The sequence below is a fragment of the Trachurus japonicus genome, chromosome 21 (genome assembly GCF_045865225.1).
Source record: "Trachurus japonicus isolate A0001 chromosome 21, Traja_1.0".
NCBI classification, from domain to species: domain Eukaryota; kingdom Metazoa; phylum Chordata; class Actinopteri; order Carangiformes; family Carangidae; genus Trachurus; species Trachurus japonicus.
In genome coordinates this window covers 11364936-11386697 of record NC_140927.1, presented here as the reverse complement: position 1 = coordinate 11386697, position 21762 = coordinate 11364936, and the positions used below count along the sequence as shown (strand labels likewise).

Below are 21762 nucleotides of genomic sequence, written 5' to 3'. Positions count from 1 at the left end.
CATTCTGGTAGTTAGCTGTGATAAAGTAAGCACAACCAAACAAGTGTAAAGATTGCGGTGTGATTTATGATGATCAAAAGACCTTGGTTTAAAGGATTACTCCAAGGTTGCAGAAGCGTGGGGTGATGATGACAGTCAGAGAATTAGTGAGTTATTTTGATGTGAGCTCAGAGACTGACAATTGTCACATGAACTTTGCCACAGTTATGTTTGAGGAAGCTGGCTTGCATCAGTGATTTAATTTCATCGGGGCACTTGTTCAGGGTAAAGTGAGCTGCAGCGGTAATGGATTTCATGAATGTGTAATTATCACCATAGCAGTGACCATGACGATGGAGTGATGTTACTATGCAAGAGTATGTGGATGATGAGCAGTAGAAGACCAAGTAGTAAACTGGTAAGACAGCTTGGGTTAAAAACATTCCCTCACTAGCTCGAGCCATAAAAGCTTGTGTGTGTTTGTGTTTGGGTAGCAGAGAGAGATCATAACTGAACCGAAATGCACTCGCTTCTTTTGAACAGGCTCGTGTATCGGTAAACAAACTGCTGTTTCAGAGACTCGGTGTGAACTGCGAAAGAAACGTGTGATCTGAACTTCAGCAGTTTCTTGTACACCTGCCGGGAGCCCACAAGCTAGGTTGTTGAAAACCAGCTGCTTTGGTGAAGCTCCTCTGTGGCCAACAGAAAAACCTGGCAGCAATCAGGTGTGAATGAGTTGATCTGTGTGGATGGGAAACTGAGCACAGACTGTGTTCTTCACAGATGTTTTCACACCAAACGCAGCTACACAGAGAGAAGCAGAGAGAATCTTTACTCCCTTGTTTTCTGTGGACCGAGCTGTAATTGTTGTCCATCCTTTTTCTTTTTTTTTTGCTGAGAAAGAGGCTGGATAATGTTTGGTCAACCTCTCCCACAGTCATTGTTGACATGGCATGTTCATGTTTAATCTTCTCTTCATCTTTTCTAGAACCATGCATTTGATTTGACCAGATTTTTCCGGGAGGGTCAGGGATTCGCGTCGAACTGGGTTTCCCGGAAATATTATCATTATCAAAATCTGCTTGCTCTTCCTCTGTCGTTGCCCTCCTCTTCCTCTCTGTCTAATTCACTTTCTCTCATCACTCTGTATGGCTCTGGCTCTCGTTGTCTCTCCAAAGCATTGATTCTTGGAAATCTCCCATACTCTCTCCTGCTGCACCGTGGGAGGCTAAATGTTAATGGGTGCCAGGGGTGGGAGAGTAGCTACTCAAACCCCTGTAACTCCACAAGATAGAGTCACTCATGTGTAGGCTTAACACATACACAGACCGGCCAAATGCGCAAAGCACCTGGTGTGCGTGAGCGTGTGTATGTGTATAGACATCAGTCTGTGTCTGACAGCAGTCGTATATTTGCAGTAGGATTTGTATGTGTGTGTGTGTGTGTGTGTGTATTCATATAGGATTATAAAAACAATGATTGTGTGTAACTTTGTGGGCATGAAATTCATAAACATAGAAAATGAGAAATTTTAGGTGAGGATACGAATTCAAGTAACTGCAGCGTCTTCCTAAGTAGAGAAAAGGACTGACTTTTGTGTGTGAGTGTGTGTGCTTGTGTGAGCATATCCAGTCAGTTGGGATAAATTTAGAGAGCAACAGTGGTGCCCTCAACAGCTGCCCACTACCATGTGTGTGAGAGAGAGAGGGGGACATATCATATTCTTTCAACCCTGCACTGACTGATTTCCCTCTTCCTCTGCTTCATCCCTTCTTGAGCTTCACTTCTTCTATATCTAACTGTCACTTCTCACTCTCTTCAATCTGTCCCCTTTTTGTCATTCGACCTGCAAGACGAGGAACGGTCAAGACAGATATAGGGAGAAAGTGAACAGAGAGAGACATTTAGGTTTTTGCCCCTTTTCCTATTTCTGTTTGCAGCAGCCTGACAAATGAGCTACACTTAGATGGGGCATGACTCACAGCCTGCTTAAGCACGCGCGCACATGTGCGTGTGTGTGTTTGCCCATGCAAGTGTGTGAGTAAGTATGTAAAATATATTTAGCATGGAGCGATGAGTCACAGCAACAACAGAGCTCTAGGAAAGGATTATGTTTCTCTGCTGCTCATCAGCAGACCTCTTACTGTGGCCGTGCGTGTGCAGTCTACTGAATCGAATATTACTTTATACCGTTTCTGCTTCTTCAGATGCACGGCCAGATAATGTGCAGGTTGACGTGAGGCTACAGGTATCACTGAACCACTGGGAAGCTCAAGTGCTGTAACCCTTTTTATACCTCGTTCCCCTCCAGTGATGGGAAGAGGAACAGGTCAGAGGTTAGATGAGCAGTTTTGATGTTACACATAGGTCGTTTGTCTCGGTGAACTGGCAAGTCATTGCAAAGTGTGGTTTTTCACCTCTAGTTATTCCAGAAAGAAAAGTTTGGACCCACTGTTCTTCAATCTACATGGTCAATTGGGAATCAGGTGCTTAGAATATGTTAGATTTGAGTAATACTGAGCATGGCCAAGGTTCAACTTGGCCAACTTAAATCAAACACTTTCTATTTCAACTTTTGAAATACTTCTGTTCTGATATGCTGGAGGGTCAAGTCATTACATATGCAGGCTGTACACCAAAATCAACTACAACTTTTTTATCCTAAAGTTTCTTAAGACACCAAACATGCCGAACTCTGAGCAGCCGCCCAGGACTATGATTTTATTTTTTCAGGCCATGGTGCTCACTGATAGGTGTTTGTGCACGTTGGAGAATCAGTTTACCTATTAGGTAAAAAAGTGTTGTTGAAATACCAACTCTTGAATTCTGGAAATGGAACAAGCCTTTATAGAATATTTCTATTTTAATGTCAGAGAGATAATCCAATCTTAAAGCTATAGAAATAGAAAGTAAATGGGATTTCAAGGAGTTGACAAATGGCTGTTGAAAGCTGCCTGACACTGCTGAAAAATCATTGTATTTGGTTTCCTCCTTACTCAGATCGTATGGCAGGAATCAGCATTTCTTTATTTAGTGCTACATAGTTGCGCAGCTTTAACTGACTGTAAGAAGCTCTCAAGAGCAGGAACATGTATTGTGTACATCTTAGCAATGAGAATAACTAACTTTTGTGCTACCACAGATTTATATTAGAGCTGTCTCAATCAGATGATGTCACAATAGCCATGGTTATGAGGACGAGCACTTATCAACAAACACAAGGAATTTAAAAGCACTGGTCACGTTATGCTTGCACCAGAATACGATACCTTTTTTCACACTTTTTGTTGACATAATGCATATTTGCTTTTACCTCTGAATAACTTGCCATTCCTTTTTTCCAATGGTTACTGCTTACAAACACATTTATCTACTATTCTACAGTGAACCATGTTTGAAATATTTCAGATAATTAAAAGTGATGAATGATTTCTCTTTAGCATCACAAATGACAAATACATCATCAAATATGATTCAAACCATATTCATTTCATTCATGATTATCGCAGTTTTGTGATGGTATATGTGCACCAGTAGCACACTTCTGTGTAACAATTTAAAATCAGTGTCTCGGTGCAGGTAATGAGCTCACTGACCTGGAGACATAAACTTCCCTCTTTTCTTTTCCTCTTCCTGCTTCCAGGTTGAAAATAGTGAAAATCTCCTTCAAGTGCAAACAGTTCTTCATCCAGCTGAGAAGAGAGTCGGTAGGTACACACACACTGCATACAGTATGAATGCTTACACACTAACTGCTTAACCACCATCTGTCACCCCAGTTGGGTGTTGTATGTGAACAGATAATAATATATCTACCATTATACCAAACCCCATGTGTGGAAATAACAACAACAATTGATAAATGGTTGAAATAGTTCAGTTAAACAACGAGTGGACAAATAGATCAATGAAAATCGTGGTTGATAACAGATTAAACACTCTAAAGTGATTCAATGGAACCATGTTGTTATGTAGTAGATGAACAGCTGGAATGTTTTGCTGAGAGCAATGAATATATTGTTGAAAAATCAATGTTTGTATCTTTCTTTAATTTCCCACTAACCATTGTCCCTAATTTGCTGGACACAGACTGAGACTCGGGAGACGCTGCTGGGTTTCAACATGGTGAACTACCGGGCCTGTAAGAACCTGTGGAAGGCCTGCGTGGAGCACCACACCTTCTTCAGGTTGGAGCGGCCCATCCCGCCGCAGAAGAACTTCTTTGCTCATTACTTCACACTGGGCTCAAAGTTCAGATACTGGTAAGAGCAAGAGGACACACATTGACTTACCCTGAGGGAACACGGAGATAATTGACAAAAACACACAAACACCCAGCTTCAGTCCCACTTGAAGTAAACACCAACAGGAGTGTGTTGATGTGATGTTTGTTTGGAAGTTGATGTGCTTGTTTCCATTTGGGTTGAGAAGCTGAAACACTGCAGGGCTAAAGGTCGCCTCTTGCCTCTCGCCTCTGCTAACATGCCTCAGAAAAGCACAACTTCATTATTCATGGTTTCCATGAATCTTTTGTGTCCATGTCCAGGTCACTGTGTGCAAGTTACTTCATAGACCCACACTGCTGCTGTCGTCACACCTGTCTCGCGCAAAACATTTATTTGAATTGATGATATATAATTTCAAGTTTGGGGACTGAAAACGTAAAATGACATAACTCGTATCAACGTTTTTCTTCTTTCTCTAATATGACAATGCCTTGTGACAACTTTGGTTCACTTCATTGGCTGCATTTCTTTTTTCCTTTTTCTGTGAAATGTGAGCGGGGGATGAACTGAGAGTCTGATGTCTTGTGATGCATTATTGAGCAGCAGTGATGCAACGTGAATGAGCCTTGCTCTGATGTTTGGCTGACTGTGTGTGTGTGTTTGCCCTTGAGATATTGACTGACTGTCCAATGTGGATTGTTCACACGTCAACGGTGGATCATATGGTTAAAAGATGCATTTTAAATATACTGTTTATAAGCTCAACCTTTGTTGTTGTCCCTTTTATTTTATCAGGAAGTCATCAAGATTGATTACACTGAAGTGCCGTAGCTCTTTCTGTTACAAAATAACCCAGACTTCAGCATTGTTCACATCTTATAAAAAGTTTTAGTTTCTTTTTTTCCAAGTTCACCGACAGTTGTTTTTGTTTCTGTCCCCAGTGGACGGACGGAGGTGCAGTCTGTGCAGTATGGGAAGGAGAAAGGCATCAAGGACAGAGTGTTTGCCAGGTAATGAATAAGTCTTTCTTTAATCTGGCTGTTGCCCAACTCTCAGGAGAGATAAACTCCTCATGAGTTTGAATGTATTATTAGTAGTACTGGGAAGGCCCTTTCAATCAATTATCCATCACATATTAGTCAAGTCAAGCTTTATTTATATACATCCTTTAACCAAGGTGCTTTTACAATTACAAACAAATACAATTGTGAATAAATACCTTGCAATACAATATACATATATAATACATTACAAATGTGCAATAAAATAAACATAAAGTCTTTAAGAAACAATAAGAACCATCATGATAAGGAGGAGGGGGAGGAGGGGTGGGCTTTAAAATTGTTCCAAAGATTTGGAGCAGCCACCGCAAAGGCTCGATCCCTTCTTGTTTTCAGCCTAGAGTTTGGTATATTGAGGAGGTATTGGTCGGCGAACTGTGATGCTCTAGCTGGAGCATGAGCAACAAGCAGCTCACTTAGATAAGGGGGTGCCAAGCCAGCTATGGCCTTGAACGTCGACAACCTGTGATTGTGACTTTTGTTTGGGTTGTTCTTGACCATTAGAAGAGTGGTAGCCTGCCATCCAAACTCTCATCTGTTGCAAATGTAGGTGCCTCCTGGACATGGCAGCCAAGATGACACAATGAGACAAGACAAGGCTGAATTGGCTGAATTTGATAGAGGGGAACAGCATCACTTAACCACACTACTTATAACACATAACTGACCACTGAACATGCAGACAGACCAAAGCCCCCATCCTCAAAACACTGAACAAGCATCCCACAAGTAAAGGAGCATTTAGGAACTGTACAGAATGAATTTCAAGTAGTATTCACTTACACTGTGAATTACGAATGTTTTAACTTTGGCCACAACTCAATTTATGTCTCGGTCTAAGTAGGTCTCCCAGCAAGCCATTGGCTAGAAAGTTGATGGGCGGAACTGACTGGGAGTCAGTCAGCAGGAACAGCCTGTCAGACGAGAGGCTGGAGACGCAGAGCCTGCCCACTCGCTCACCGCCCGGGACGCCCAACCAGTGAGTCCCAGTTCCAGTGTCCACACCAGGCTGGAGGTCACTCCAGCTTCACTTTACACTTGTAACTGCCCTAAAAAAAAAAGTTAACTCTCTTCTCCTAATGGGCAGCACAGCAACTGCACAACAGACAGTGTTTGAACAAAGTCGTTGAGAACCAAATCAACGAACATTTATGCTACGTATGTGTCCTTGAGCATTTAAGAATTCATATATCCTAAAAGAATCAAACATAATCTCATGTCTCTTCCTTTAGTTTAATGTGTGTATTTTATATGAAGCGCCACTAGTGAGGTTTTTTGACATCATGTGATTTGTACACGTGTCCTTGTCAGGAACTCACTTTTTGTACAAGAGGGCACACGACTACGCCCGTCGTCCGTTGGCCATCTGGTCGATCATGTGATCCACGCTTCACCCAGCCTACCTGTCTTCTCCTCCAATCACAAGTCGGCATCATCCACGCAGGCCAACAGCATCAGTCTGGACTCTACACCGTAAGTTTCTGAATGCGTTAAAAACTTCCAGTTTCTTAAGTCAAATCAGTCCCGTCTTCTTTCCATCTTTTTTGCCTTTTCCCCATCTCTTCCTCTGCCTTCTTGTTTTGATGCACATTTCTCTTTGGGGTGAAAAATCAGTCTGTGGGAGACCATTAAATTTTGCTATAAATTCGCTGCCTCATAAATAAAGCAACCTCAAAAAAACAGCCACCCTTTAATTTTGAAGTTAGATTTTACTCATCAGTGTAAGTGCCACTCTGTCTGAGTGCGCTGCTGTGATGACTTGTTTTTAAGTGTCTGTCTGTGTCTGTGGCTTCTCCAAACAGTTTACACCCTTTCCCAGTGTCACTTAACTGGCCTCACTGGAAAGTTGAAGCCTTCGGCAGGGCTGAACTAGGACTCTGTGCATGTGCGTGTGCGTGCGTGTCACACACTATAAAGTTCTTCAATAATGTTTCAAATGTTGGAAAAAAAGGAAAGTGAGTTAAAAATCTTCTAAGCAATTGTCAGATCTCAGTTAGAGTTTAGTGAAGAAGAGAAAAAAAAGAGTTCAAAATGAGCCTTGGATTTAATATACATATGTGCCTATGGGACCAGTTTGTGCTTGTGTATGGCATGCAACCTCTGTTGACACAGCAGGAGTGTGTGTCAGAGAGACGGAGAGAAAGAGAATAAATATGGAGCACTTCTCAGTTGGAAATCAGGACGGTTAAGTAACATTACAGTGGTAGTTCAGCTGCCTACAAAGCTACACACACACAGTTTTTAGTTTATTGCACTTTTACAGAGCCAAAAGATGTACACAGACTTCATCCATGCATGCATTTTATTGGCTTTATTTTTCAACAGCTTTGTTGTCATGATGTGTTTTTGTAATGTGATTATTTCATATATGCTGTCATGCGCAAAAACTATACCCCGTAATTTTAGAGTGGAAGAGGAAACCTAGTTGTTTATCTTGACTTTATTATTGTCTGTAAATTGAGTTAATCAGGACAGGCAGTCAGCGTCAGGCGGTGGGAACCAGGTGAAACTGAAGGTTTTGCCAGTCTCAGTTTCAGCATCTCAGTTTTACAACCTGCTGATTTCCTCGCCTCACTAATGTTTACCCTCCAGAGAAGATTAGTTGATGCTTTATCTGGGCCATGAAAACCCCAAGGACAAGAAAAGAAATCCTCCAGAGATCCCAATCTGTGGCTGGACTGGACCTTCCTAATCTCAGATATTACAACTGGCTGTTTACTGGTCGTCATTTCTGAAAGTAGTAAAAGGCCGTCGGTCAGATTGGAGCCCATGGCTGCCGCAGTTAGGACAAAGCCTACGTGGTATGTGCTCTAGTGGCTGAGCCACCAGGGTGCAATGACTTTCTTATAATTAAAACTACATAAAAGTCAGATTTGTCTCCCACAAGGCCACAGTTATATGTTGTGTCAGTTCCACACTTAGGCAATACAACAAACCCATAACCCTTGGACACACTCTCTATAATGTTCTGTTTTTAGCTGTGTAGAGTGAAAATTACTTGTTTAGCAAACCATGGCACGTTACAGAGAAACGCAACATTTATTTCCTTGACAGTGTCATAGAACAAAAAGGCATGATTATACAATGTAGCGTAACACAACAGTTCATTCAGCTGATGCACCATGATAAATCTAATTTGTTTGTCATAATCACACCTGTTTTTTTTTTTTCAAATAAGCAAAGTTATTGTTTAAACAACTCTACTTTATTGCTACTTGCAGTTCCTCTGTCCTCTGTCATGCCTTCAAAATTTGCCTTGAAGCAAAATAGGACATTTCAGATTTGTTAACAGTCAAAGCATTTGACAGATGGAAAAACCAAAAGCTGGAATTGGTTATATCCAGTTTAAATCTCCTCGTCGCAGGGCCTTGGCTAAGTTGCATATCCGTTTCACTCATGTGTGTCGTGTCGACTAAATTGAGGATGTGCCGTCTTGGCTCTGGCCTACTGTGCACTGCCCTCCTTCTTCTCTGAAAGCCTGACCCGCTTCTGACCCATAATAAATGTAAGTTTGCGTGTGTGTGTTTAAGACACAAAGTGGCACCGGTAACAGCAGCCAAAACAAAGGCAATGCTCTTTGACGGGTGCTCCCGCCCCTGAGGAGTGCCTTCACAAACACACACACACACACAGTGAAATGTTGAAATGAGTGGCTCTTACCCTCCAGAGAAAGAGACATGATGCCACTGAAAGCCTTACCTGACTGTCTGTGTTTCACCATCCACACTGACTGCTTTTTATTGTCTGGATGATGGAGGGGGATGTTTTTCCTTCCTTTTGCAGCCCTTTATTGAGGTTAATTTATTGTGACTAACACAGTGCTATTAAGCCTCTCTGTATCTTGCCATCTCTTACTCCTCTTTATCTGTGTTTTTTCTCTTTGTTTCTTTCCAAAGCCCACCTCTTAAACAAACAGGAAGGCCTCCAGCTAGACCACTAGCTGTGTCCTTTTATCTTCTGTGTGTTTATGGCAGTTAGATTCTCATCAAGTTTATAGCTGCCGAGCAGAGTCTGCTTAGTGTGTACATTCATTTCTTAATTATTTGGTGTTTAGTGTGTTTATTTAATGTTGTGTTCTGAAAAGGGTACAGGTGTAGGGAGGGATGCACAGTGCTGACATCCGGGACCTGTTTTCTCCAGTCGGATTTCTTGGCAAAAATTTAACCAAACATGTTTTTCCGTACCTTTTCTTTATTTATGTGTCCTTTTCTATGTCCCTGACTCACTCCCTCGCTCTCTCTTTTCCTCCCCAGGTCCCCTGAGGGGGTAGATGGCCAGCCTCCAGCTCTGCCTCCCAAACAGCTGAGCAGGAAGACCTTGAGCCAGATCATCCAGGCCCATTCTCAACAGAGCCTCCTGGACAACCACCTCAACGAGATGTATGACGTCCCTGTCAATGCTGACAAGACCACGGTCAGTGTGCAAACAAAGGACGCAGATACTAATGACATCACTATATACACATTTACACATCTTTTCGTTGATTAAAAAAGAACACTGACAGCGTCATTGGTAGACTCCCGTTAGCAAAGTCCTGCCTGAATAAACAAACTGTCTAAAAGCCAAGTAATAAGTAGCCCTACGTCCGTCATCTGTTGAGCAGTTGAACATGGATATTTTTTTTAACCATGTTGTCCATTATGCAGTGTTGCTTATTATTGTTCCATAAAGGGACTAGAGTCTAGACTAGAGGACTAGAATTTGATGTATCTGTGTTTAACTGTGTCCTTTCAGCTAAATGGAGTAGTCCCTCATGACAATTTGGTCCTGATCAAGATGAGACCTGATGAACATGGACGATTTGGCTTCAATGTAAAGGTGAGAGCGGATACTCGCTGGGACATCACTGAAAAGGGTCTGTTGGTGGTCTTTGGATCCATCCATTCTAGCCTTTGATTTTTGACTGGAATGTTTTCTATGCCAAGTTTTTCAAAACCTTTGCTGCATAGCACCATCTGTATCTTCCACACTCTCCATCTAAAATGTTTACTCTCTCCTAAATATGTGTCTCCCTGCGTCTCCAGGGTGGAGCTGACCAGAAGATGCCTATCATCGTGTCTAGAGTAGCTCCAGGAACATCAGTAAGTTGACATCTACTTAAGTATTTTCAAATTTGCTACCTCTGATCTCTAATTGCACCTCTGCAAAACTAAAAACATAACCTGTCAAGACATTTCAAGAAATCTGTCTTTCATTTATCTAATTTTGTGTCTCTTCTCTTCTCTTCTTTCCTCCTCATCTTTTCTTTCTCTTTCTTTTCTCTTCTCTTCTCTTCCTCTTCTTTCTCTTTTTCTTTCTCTTTCTCTTCTCTTCTCTTCCTCTTCTCTTTTTCCTCTTCTCTTTCTCTTTTCTTCTCTTCTCTTCTCTTCTCTTCTCTTCTCTTCTCTTCTCTTCTCTTCTCTTCTCTTCTCTTCTCTTCTCTTCTCTTCTCTTCTCTTCTCTTCTCTTCTCTTCTCTTCTCTTCCAGGCTGACCTGTGTGTGCCACGCCTTAACGAAGGCGACCAGGTGGTCTTGATTAATGGGCGGGACATCTCTGACCACACCCATGACCAGGTGGTCATGTTCATCAAGGCCAGCTGTGAGAGCCACTCTGGGGAGCTCATTCTATTGGTCAGACCGAATGGTGAGTTGTTCACAACGGTAGATGTGCTGTGAAATGTTTTAATGTAAACAAGTGCAAGTGACACATGTCCCAGTTTAGTCTTTACATCATCACCAGAGCAATTTAATCCATTGTCAGACTAATATCCACTGTGCCTCTCAGTCTAAAATAAATGGCTCATCTTAGTTTTTGTCCTGAGCTTTTAACCTCATCTCATGGTCCTCCCTAGCAGAGGTCGTGTTTCTATATATACAGTATAAGATCCATAGATGACAAACTATGGATAGTAGTACTGTGTATTACAGTAGCTTCATGACAGTTACACATGTACTGTGTGAATATCTAGTAACAACTAATTTCTATGTTAGAAAGAGTTGACCCATTTTTATTTTGTGGTGCATGAATCTCCATTTTGTAAACATTGTGATACATAGCTTAGTGTATCACACAGAGCTGGTGTGACCCACAGTTGAATATTAAAGGCTTCATGTGTGATCACAAGTCTGGATCCTGATTCCGGTCTCCTCTGGGCTGCCCAGTCTCATTTTTGTAATTGCAAATGAGGTTTATGAGGTTGTGTATTTTACTCTCGGTACATCTCATCTATATGTGCTCTCCATGTAGGAAGATAGCAAAGCATTTTCTTTAATCAGCATTAGTGAAGCGGGGAGGGGAGCTTTTTAAGATGATGAAACATGGAAATTCTTGATATTTTAACTGGGTCAAAGAGGGATTTGCACATTCTATCCGGTATTACATCAAAGACCGCATCAGTGTGCTGAATGCCTGTAAATGCACATTAGATTTTACATAATATAGGCACATACTGTGTAGAGGAAGTGTAAGCAAATAAATATTTGCACTGTGTATCGCTATGGTGCATTGCATTGGTTGTGATTGTTAGTGCTGCTTTTATTGTCGTTCTCTGTTTCTCTTTATATACGTGAAGATACATCAGCCCCCCCTGGGGCCTCAGCTTGCATAAACACTGATGTGTATGTAACCTGTGACCTATTTCTTTCCCTTTTCCCATTCAGCCATCTATGACGTGGTGGAGGAGAAGGTGGACTCGGAGCCAGATTTTCAGTACATCCCCGAGAAGTCCCCCCAGGACCCCACCCAGCTGGATCAGCACGCTTTGAGGGACTCCATGGTTACACTGAAGGACGGCCTGAACAGTGGAGCCATACTGGCACAGTTTGATGTGAGGAGAAACACATAGATAAGCAGACTCACACAGAGATACAGAGATGAGTCAGTAGTTATTACTTAAACTCCTTTTCAGTAATAAACTACTGAGTCACACATTTTTTTCCCCCTCCTCCTCGTTTCAAAAACCTCTTGTCCTCGATCATCATCACCTAAACAGCTTCATGTTTCAGTGTTGTGCTATTAGTGAAGAGAGATGTTAAATACAAACACACACTGCACATAAGGTCAGCGCTCCAAAAAAAACGTGTGTATTTATAGTGTGAGTGTGTTTTCAAAGCAATTTTATTAACTTGAACTTGCCAAGAAGCCTGCGTATATTCATAACAAGGGCAAATAAATGTGTTGCTGTACATTACTAATATGAATGTGTGTTCCTTTTCTTACAGCAACTGTACAGGAAGAGGCCGGGGATGACCATGCTGTGTGCCAAATTACCTCAGAACGTTTCCAAAAATCGATACAGAGACATCTCTCCTTGTAAGTGACCGCACGTCGTCATTTCCTCATTTCTCCAGGCTTCTGTGTTCAAATATGGATCGGCCTTAATCTTTTCTACTTCGCTTCACTCTCTCCTCTCTACCTGTTTTCCTCTCAAGCTTTAATTCTTTCCTCCTTTGTGAAATTGTTCTCATCTTTCTCCATTTGTAATTTTACCCTCTCTTCCTCCCCTTCCTTCCTCTGACAGATGATGCCACGCGGGTCATTCTGAAAAGCACAGATGACTACATCAATGCAAATTACATCAATGTGAGTTTCAGCCTCCTCGATTTGTCCTTTCATCTTTGCATCAATATCTCTGCACTTTCATTTTCATTTGAAGCACAGTGGGTGGGCTGATCTGTTAACAGATTTGAAAACACTGTGGTGGCCACACTGGTGAATGAACTAACCACATTGGCTTTATGAGGCAGACATTGAGCTTTCATGGTTTGTCAGTCAGCCAAGCATTTGTCCTTCTAACTTACCAGCAACTAGTGGATGTTAAAAAGTCTCTCCTTTCTTGTAGCTGCACTCAACGTGGACATTTCTCTCTTCACCTCCATTTATTAGATCTGTCATTGATCTAATCTGACATTGACCAAGCATTGTTGAAAGTAAAAAGATGTACAGCTGCTTCCTTCATTTAGTTTCTGATAAATGTGGGGGGCTGAATGTAGAGTTCCAGGATATTCAATTTCTATGCAGTTGGCAACAGTGAAAGTTGAAGTTTGACAGTTAGAGAGGATTTCTAAAGAGTGTTTCTTCTTTTGTGCCCCACCGTGAAGTGAAAAGTGAAAGCTGACTGATTTAACAGGATGTGACTCAAGAAGTACCGTAAATGCACAGTTTATACTGGTATTAATCTCTTCATGTGGTGACGTTCAGTTCATACTTTGATGTTGTGATAGTGTTACAAGGTCAGATCGTGTAAGTCATTTAGAGGCTTGTTTGAACAAAGGACAAACTTCTCTTGACTTAAATATATCAGTGATTGAAAGACACTTGATTCATTTGAAACTGGTGAAAATACACAAAGCAAAATCTAACCAAGTGAAAAGAGGCTGTAAATTGAGATTCTTGCAGTGTAATACCTCTGTATCTTGATGTCTTTGTCTGTCTTTCTGTAGATGGAGATTCCAGGCTCCAGTCTGATAAATCGCTACATAGCATGCCAGGGCCCGCTGCCCAACACCTGCCCCGACTTCTGGCAAATGACCTGGGAACAGGGCTCATCCATGGTTGTCATGCTGACTACGCAGGTCGAGAGGGGGCGGGTATGTTGGACATTTTCTTTCTAAAAACCACAACTGGAAACCATACATGTTACCAAATCCATTGCAGAATCTCCAGGGACCTTTACTGTTATGGCACCCCCCTAGATGCAGCTTTATCATGTGAAGGCATCCTGTGAGCAGCACATAAGCAGAACAGCAACCGCCGCTCCAGTGCTCCACATAACACGCACAGGCACTGTATGAAGTTGTAGGTCACCCTAATTTTGGCAGGGCTCAGAGCCCATTACACAATCACTGTAGGCATGTGCATAAAATGCAGGAAAATGGACTCGGAGTGTAAAAATATGCTTTGGGTGGCGCTTGCTGGCTTGTGGTGCAAGTAAAATGCGTGTTAGACAATTGGGTTGATTAAAAAGAGAGTTTCATTTCTGTTAGACATGTGTAAGATGGACAATTGAAAATGCAGCTGAAACCCTTTGTGGTGAGACACCCTGTCCCACAGAGAGAGTTTCAAAGAAATCCCTGGTTTTCTGTCTTTCTGTCTTATCTCACTCAACTCAACAGTGAAAACTATGCATCAAGATTTATTATTCATTAAAGTAGGTGTGAATATAAAACAGTACATACAGTTATAAGAAAGTAAGCCTCAAACAAGCTTGGCTGCAAATGTGTAAGTTCTGGGTCCCGTGACAACAAATGTGAGAATCCGGACTAACATCAGGGGGTTTAAAGTGAATCCAGATGCTCTGGATTCACTGCATGTGCAATAAACTTGTTAGTCAGATCTATTGCAAAGAAAGGATGACTTTCTGAATAGCTGCGAGGGAATTGAGAGAGATGCTGACACTGTAGCAAACCAGAGCAGGAAACTTAATGCTTTGTCCATGTTCATAGGTAAAGTGTCACCAGTACTGGCCCAACCCAGACAGCACCACCACCTATGGAAACTTTGCGGTTACCTGCCACAACGAAGAGGGCAACGCCGCCTTCCTGGTCCGAGAGATGACTCTCGTACACACGCAGGTAACCGCACGCACAAACACACACGGTGTCATCCACAGGCACATAATGAGAGAGGTGAAACAAGGACAAACTGGAGAGTAAAACCAGAGGAGAATGAAGGGAAAGGTGAAAGTGAGAGGGCGTGTGCTGACGGGTGAAAGAGCCCGGGTCCAATCAGAAAAGAGGGACCAGAGTCTCAGGAAAGGCTGCGCTGCCGAGGACCCCGGGGTAGGTGTGTTGCCATAGTGACCAGTGTGGGCTGTTCTTTTTCTGGCTCCCGCTGCTGCATGCAGGCCACGTATTGGGATCTGGTTACCATGACAACCCAAACCACCCCAGTCAGTCACATTGCTGAAATAAGAGAGAGAAAGAAAGAGAAAGCAGAAACAGAGGAACAGAGAGTGGGATGATGATGATAGTTTGAAACACTGAAATGGAAAATGTGAGTTTGTTTCACCGTGATGTTGAAGCTGCTGATGACTCCGGTCATACTTCAGCGTGACATGGTGAACTTTTAGTTAGCGTGCCTCCAAACTGAAGGCTTTTATTCTTAAATAAGCAAAATCAATCTTTGTGCCTGACTTTGGGCTGTGGTATAAAGTATGCAACACGCCATCTATTAAGAACAACATCTAATTAAACGTTATTTTTTAATTAAGAGTTTCACATTTCCCTGCTGTTTTCTCATTGTTTCCTGCTGGCTGTGTTTTCCTGATTCACCTCCCTGCGTGCTGCCCTTGTATCATGACCTTTCAAGTGTATGGCTGTAGAGGAGGCAATTAGCATTCTCCTCTGCCTGTGATTGTTGCCATGGAGATAGATGGGTTACCATGGCAATGCAGCGAGGCAGTATGTTAAAGAGGAGCATGGGCTATGAGACGCACATAAACAGTGGTCAGTAGTTGCTTTCTGCCGTAGGGTGTGTGTGTGTGTTATCCTACTACACTCTTCTCTTTGTCAGGTTTCTCTTTCTTTCATTCGTCCTCAAATCAAGAAAAGAGGAAGTGTGTGTCATGCTTATTTATAGTTTGATGCAGAAATATAAAATTAGCACTAACACTATCATCAGTATGCTTCACAAAATGGGAAATTGCGGCATGAATTACCAAATGGTCCAGTGGTCCAGAATAAAACCACTGTTTGTTATTCACGCTTCCTGTTTCATAACATGTTTAAAGGCCATCATTTCTTGAAAAGAGGTGACCATGCAGGCTCTTGCTGGGACACAGAGCTCATTCAGACATGCTTGGAGGTTGCCCTCATGAAATACAGTGACCTGTATCGGGTCAAGTATGAGTGATATTTGAGAATAATTCTTTCTGTACTGAGCTGGGGTCTCGACCGAGGAGGGAGTGAATACCCTTTGTTTGTTACAAGGGCCTCAGAGAGGTTTTTTTGAAAATCAGTACATGAAAATGTAATATGGTTTATGGTGTAATTGTATTTTTCTTTTCCCCTGTCTGTGTGCGTGTTCAGAGTGAGCAGCAGAGAGAGCTTACTCAGATTCAGTACCTTGCTTGGCCAGACCATGGCGTTCCTGACGACTCCACCGATTTCCTGGACTTTGTGGCCCTGGTACGGACAAAACGGGCTGGACAGGACCAGCCAATGGTGGTACACTGCAGGTACAGTGAAGTTACTGTGTGAATCCTGGCGAAAAAAAATCATTTGCCGACCAAAATTTCATTGGTCGATTGGTCGCAGAAAAAAACAAAAACATTTTGAGCCGCGTCTTGTCAAAATTATGTCAAAATCAATATGACTGAACTGTATATGAAAGACTACAGGCTTTTAATTTGAAGGGCCAGATGCAGGAAGTTGTGACATTCGCTAGCACAGAACGACAGGTCCCTATTTATTTATTTTTTGTCAAAAGTGACTTTTTCGGATGTTGTTACAGACGTTTCCCTGGGTTGTCGATTAGTCGACTAATCGCCATAAAATGACGACTATTAGGGGGCAGCCCTAAACACCTCCACTTCTCTGTGCTCAACACTGTTTGTTGCACTTGTAGCTCAACACTTAATTCTGTCCATGCTTTGTTTTTCTCCAGTGCGGGCATTGGTCGGACAGGGGTTCTGATTACCATGGAGACAGCCTTGTGTCTAATGGAGTGCGGTCAGCCGGTGTATCCTCTAGATATCGTCAGGACAATGAGAGACCAGAGGGCCATGATGATACAAACACCTGTAAGTAGCCACAGCCATTTGTGTGGCAGTTGCTCTCAACCGGTCTAAACCACCAGCTGAACGTCTCTCTGCTTCTCTCAAACAGAGCCAGTACCGCTTTGTGTGCGAGGCCATCCTGAGAGTCTACGAGGAAGGTCTGGTCAAACCGGTCAAGACCGTGGTCTACCAGCAGAGAGAGAAGGTGAACGACGAGAGGGAGGAGGACAAGAAAGAGCAGCAGAAGGCCGGAGAAGAGAAGGAAGAGACGGCAGCGATGGAGGAGGGTGAGGCGGCGGCGGTGGAGCTGTTGGAGGGAGGGCTGGACGAAGAGGACGACGACGACGAGGAGGTAGAAATGCTGGAGGTGGGGGAAGTGACGGAAGAGGGCGAGGAGGAGGAGGAGGAGGAAGAAGAGGAGGAAGAAGTGGAGGAGCCGAGCGTCGCGAGCGCCACCAGCGTGACAAGTGAGACCAGCGTGAACCCTGAGCCTGATACTGCTAACCTGTGACCTTTGACCCCTGAGGGTCATCAGGGGTCACCAGGAAGAGGCCAGGCGGCCGGAGGAGAGAACAAAAGCACTGTTGCACTTTACGCGGACAAAAATGGAAAAAAAAGACAAACAAACAAACAAACGTGAAAATTATGGACAAGATAGAATAAAGAAAAAAGAAATCCAGCTGTTGACTAGGTACCATTAGGGGATATTGTATGTTCAGGGTAAAGAAAAAAAGTATACAAAGAATGAGAAAAGTATAAGAGAATAAAATGTGGATGGGGAATTGCTGTAGTGCCATATGTATGAAGGGGAAGGGCTGCCCCCATGGATGGGGAGCCCCGCCCACCACCCCCTCCTTTTTTTTTTTTTTTTTTTACCCTAAGGGTCGCCCTGTCCCCTTCTGAGCGAGTCTGCCAGACGGACCTGCCTTTTTTTAGTGTCCTTTTAGCTGATTAAGAGATATACCTTATCTTTTGTTCCTCAGAAAGAGTATTTATTGTGTTTTAGTTTGTGTCAAACCCTGTCCACTGAACAAAAAAAAAAAAGCTATATGTTTTGTTTGTATGAGTCTAGAGCTTCATGCTTTCCCGATTAAATCTTAGGTAGTAAAGTAGTGTGATTCCTCTTCTTCTAACTACTTCTTTATTTCTTTTTTTGCTTTTTTTGTGGAAAAAAAAAACAGTGATTTAATTTATTGTACTTGGTTTTTATCTTTCTCGGCTTTCTTGTCTAAGTTTCTGACAGCACAGACTGACAGATGGACAGCTGAAAGCACTTTGTATCTCACCTCTTGTTCAATGCTGTGGTGAGTTGGATACTTCATCCTGCTTTGTGCTGTGTTTTTGAGCTTACAGACACACATGCTCTGAAGTGGCCGTCGTTTGGTGTGGTGAGGAATATAACTGGTTTACAATCCTCAGGGCTTGTGTTTACTGGGAACCTCCCTGTCACTTCTGTACCAGTCACAGCAGCTACTGTCGATTCTGTGACTCCACACATCCCACTGAATGAAATTGTGAAAGATCTTTTAACTTTTGAGTCTTGACTGAAATTAATTCAATAAAAGAAAACAAAGACAATGGCCCAGTAGACACATGGTCTCACTGTTACAATCAAAGCTATTTTCCAGCTGTCATTGTTGATAAAGCTAAAAGAAAAAAGAAAAAGAAAAACAAGGCTGAAGACAGTTCATGTATTTCTTCAAATTCATACTCAGTTAATCATTTCAATGAAATATGCTGTTCACAGACAGAGTGGGCAGCAGAGTCCCTGCTGAAGTGTCCTTGAGCCCGACACTAGCAAAGCCCCACTCAGACTTGACCAGGAGACTTTCAGTAAATGTTGATCCACTTGATTAACAGGTCATTATGCTACAAACAAACAGGGGTCATATGATCAGACGCCAGTTTAACTTATTAGTTCTCAAGTGGTTGAAAGCTGCTGGAAGTTTTATGCAATCAGTATTCGTATTTCACCCGAGACATTGCTTGCCGAGTTGACGGTGAACTGACCTCAACCTTTGTGTGAAGAGTAAAAACTGAACTATAGCTCCCTCCATTGGCCTCACCACGTTTTTTTTTTTTTTTAATTTACATCCAGAGACTTTTGTGACCTGTAAAATGGAACAAACCCACGTACAGTGACAAAGATTCATGGCTTATTGCTTAATGTGAGCAATTAATGTGACCCAACATTAAAATCAGCTAGACAAATTTGTTGTTAATTAAGCTCCAGTAGAGCCAAGAGGTCGCTGAAACGCAGCATAAAACCAATGATTGCTCATTATTTTTATCTGAGTGTGTGTCTGCCAGGGAACAGTTCACAGTTCAAAGAGGCAGCACAAGCAGAAAATTCAACCAATACCTTATCTTTTTTTCTTTTCTTTTTGGAATCCAATTGATCTTTCCCAGTGGTATTTTATCATTTTTAAGGCACATGTTGTTTTCAAGCCAAGATGATGTGTTAACGAGTGATAAGGAGACTAAATGAGGACTTGTATTTTTAATTCACAAAGCCCAGCATCAGTTTGATTTGTTGTTGACATTTTTTTTTTTTTTTTTTTGATCCAAGTACAGGTCACCCTGTCGACGTGTTTTTCGTAGCGGTATGGAATAGAGTGTAGCCTGTTTATAATTTGAGATAGTTTTCCTATCGGTTGCTTCAGTACCTGCTGTCATTGGCTCCTACAATGGACTCTGCTGGAAAACCTACTGCTGTGTGTGTGTGTGTGTGTGTGTGTGTACTCAGATTTGTCTTTATCTATCTCTCTCTGTACCTCTCCCTCTCAAATATAGTTTGTTAGCTGTCTGATCTAAGCCTGCTTGTTCGTTAACTGGAATGAAAGGTTGTGCCATAAAGCCATAAACCTAATCTTAACCTGATCTCAAGTTTTTGGAAGAAAAATGCAAAGAGGGCCATCTTGGAGAGTCATTTCTTCCTATGTCAGGCTTGAACCGCTGCCTGTGAGACAATTCAAACTGTTCTCATACCTCCCTTTCAAACAGCTGAATCATATTTTTGCCGCATGTAGAGGTGGGAAGAAAAAACCTAGAAACAGCTTTTTCTCTTCACTCTGTGTTTTTAAAAACCTCTCCTGTGTTGCATCCCTCTCCCAAAGAACTCCTTCTCTCAGGCAACATCAGTCATTATTTCAGAGCCCACGCAACATCCACAGTCCATTCTACTCATTGTTTTCCCCCTGATGCCTCTCTTTTGGATCATTATACATGGATCCTGCTCTCTCTGCATGGCCTTGAGGCGAATGACACATCTGAGCAAATTACCATGGGTACAGTAGTGCAGTTTCAAACAGCTTGTTTTCCCCAGAAGGACAAACTGAGGCCAACCAGTGAATGACTGACCGTTTTTGCTGGTTTTTTAACTTTTTTTTTTTTTAATATATTGACAGTTACTAATTCTTCAAAGACCCAACGTGTATGAGCTTATAATCGAATCAACAACAACTATCCATCCCCCAGTGGCTTCTTTCCATCAGTGTTTGTATTTGCCAACCAGGCTGATCAAATCAAAATACCACAAACTCAGAATCGTTTATCACTTAAATTGAAGTTCAAAAATGCCTGGTCAATTTCTAACGAGAAAACAAAACACTGGCGCTGCAGTGAAAAGTTAATAATTGATCAGTCAGGGCTGCCAGAATTTCCATCTGCGCAAAATGTTCAGCAATGAGCTGTCTGTGTTCAAAGTGTTTTGATGTTGACACATAATTGGTACTGTCTGTGTGTTCAGGGTACTGATCAAAGGTAGTTTGGAGGGTACCAGACGTAGAGAGGTTGTGGGTTAGTTGTATTTTTGTAAAGATGAAAACAGTTCTAGTTGGGTAGGGAAAGGACAGCACTTTGTAGAAAGGCTTAGTGGCAGGTAGTGCTACTGAAAAAAAAATTGGAGACATAACGCATTGTTAAAAAAGAGTTGTTGATGAGTTGAGTCTTTTTTTTTTATTTATCATTTTATTTTGTTTAAAGATAAGACACCTGTAGGGAACAAGAAAAAGAAAAGAACTCCTAACTACACAGTGCCACTTGTTAATTTTGTGTAAATAATACTAGACCATGTAAATACAATGTTGTATATGAAAAAAAAATCTTTAAAATAAAAGGGAAAATCATTTGTGAGCAGAAAGAATTTGTTTTTATTTTTGATTTTTTTTCTCTCTCTCTTCTTCCTTTGAATGATTCAAATGTGACACAAAATGTTGTGTATTTCAAGACTGCTACTTCAAAAATTTTGTTTTATTTGAAACGTCTAATAATCTATAACAGCAAGTGTATATATAATGAACACAAAATAATGAGAAATGTTTTACCGTATTATACCCTTGGTTAACTCCTTCCTGTGTCATAAAAACCTTTGTCCTCAGTTGCTTGTTTCTTTTTGGTATCATGGTGTTACGGTGCTTTGGACATGTCTATAAGCTTGATTGTGAACAATTAAAGCTTGTCTGTCAAAGCATGGAGACATGGCTTCAGATCTACTTGCTTTTCCACACTGTAAAAGTGAGGTTGGGCAACATAGAGTGAGCAGATGAGACGCAGCAATGCAAAAGAATCTGATAGAAATAACTTTAATTTTTAGATTTTTGAATTGTAAGTTTTACCATAGAGTGAAGCCATTAGTTACACGAGGTGGCTGTAGTGCGAAATCTGTAATGCCAGGCTCCAAAGAAGACAAACACACTGATGCTATGAGGGACATCCAAAGGGAAAAAGAACATAAACAATTCAGAGTTGTGAATGAAAAATAAGAAAAAAATCTATGGGTACCCCATTATACAGCTTTC

At 41.8% G+C, this 21762-nt stretch overlaps 1 protein-coding gene across 2 annotated transcripts in view; it reads left to right on the top strand.

Moving 5' to 3' along the window:
• ptpn4a (protein tyrosine phosphatase non-receptor type 4a) overlaps positions 1 to 21339 on the top strand; it is a 62483-nt gene extending 41144 nt beyond the window's left edge. The window contains exons 11-27 of one of the 2 annotated variants that reach the window (XM_085764638.1): positions 3623 to 3686; positions 4069 to 4241; positions 5147 to 5215; positions 6111 to 6245; positions 6578 to 6739; positions 9520 to 9679; positions 10001 to 10084; positions 10291 to 10347; positions 10734 to 10890; positions 11907 to 12073; positions 12468 to 12558; positions 12767 to 12828; positions 13689 to 13835; positions 14691 to 14819; positions 16275 to 16423; positions 16852 to 16987; positions 17073 to 21339. In XM_085764638.1, coding sequence (XP_085620764.1) covers positions 3623 to 3686; positions 4069 to 4241; positions 5147 to 5215; positions 6111 to 6245; positions 6578 to 6739; positions 9520 to 9679; positions 10001 to 10084; positions 10291 to 10347; positions 10734 to 10890; positions 11907 to 12073; positions 12468 to 12558; positions 12767 to 12828; positions 13689 to 13835; positions 14691 to 14819; positions 16275 to 16423; positions 16852 to 16987; positions 17073 to 17474 — 2344 coding nt within the window. In that variant the 3' untranslated portion in view covers positions 17475 to 21339. Of the gene's footprint in view, positions 1 to 3622; positions 3687 to 4068; positions 4242 to 5146; positions 5216 to 6107; positions 6246 to 6577; positions 6740 to 9519; positions 9680 to 10000; positions 10085 to 10290; positions 10348 to 10733; positions 10891 to 11906; positions 12074 to 12467; positions 12559 to 12766; positions 12829 to 13688; positions 13836 to 14690; positions 14820 to 16274; positions 16424 to 16851; positions 16988 to 17072 lie in introns of both variants that reach the window. The other variant, XM_085764637.1, reaches the window with a different exon arrangement.
• Positions 21340 to 21762: the final 423 nt, after the last annotated feature.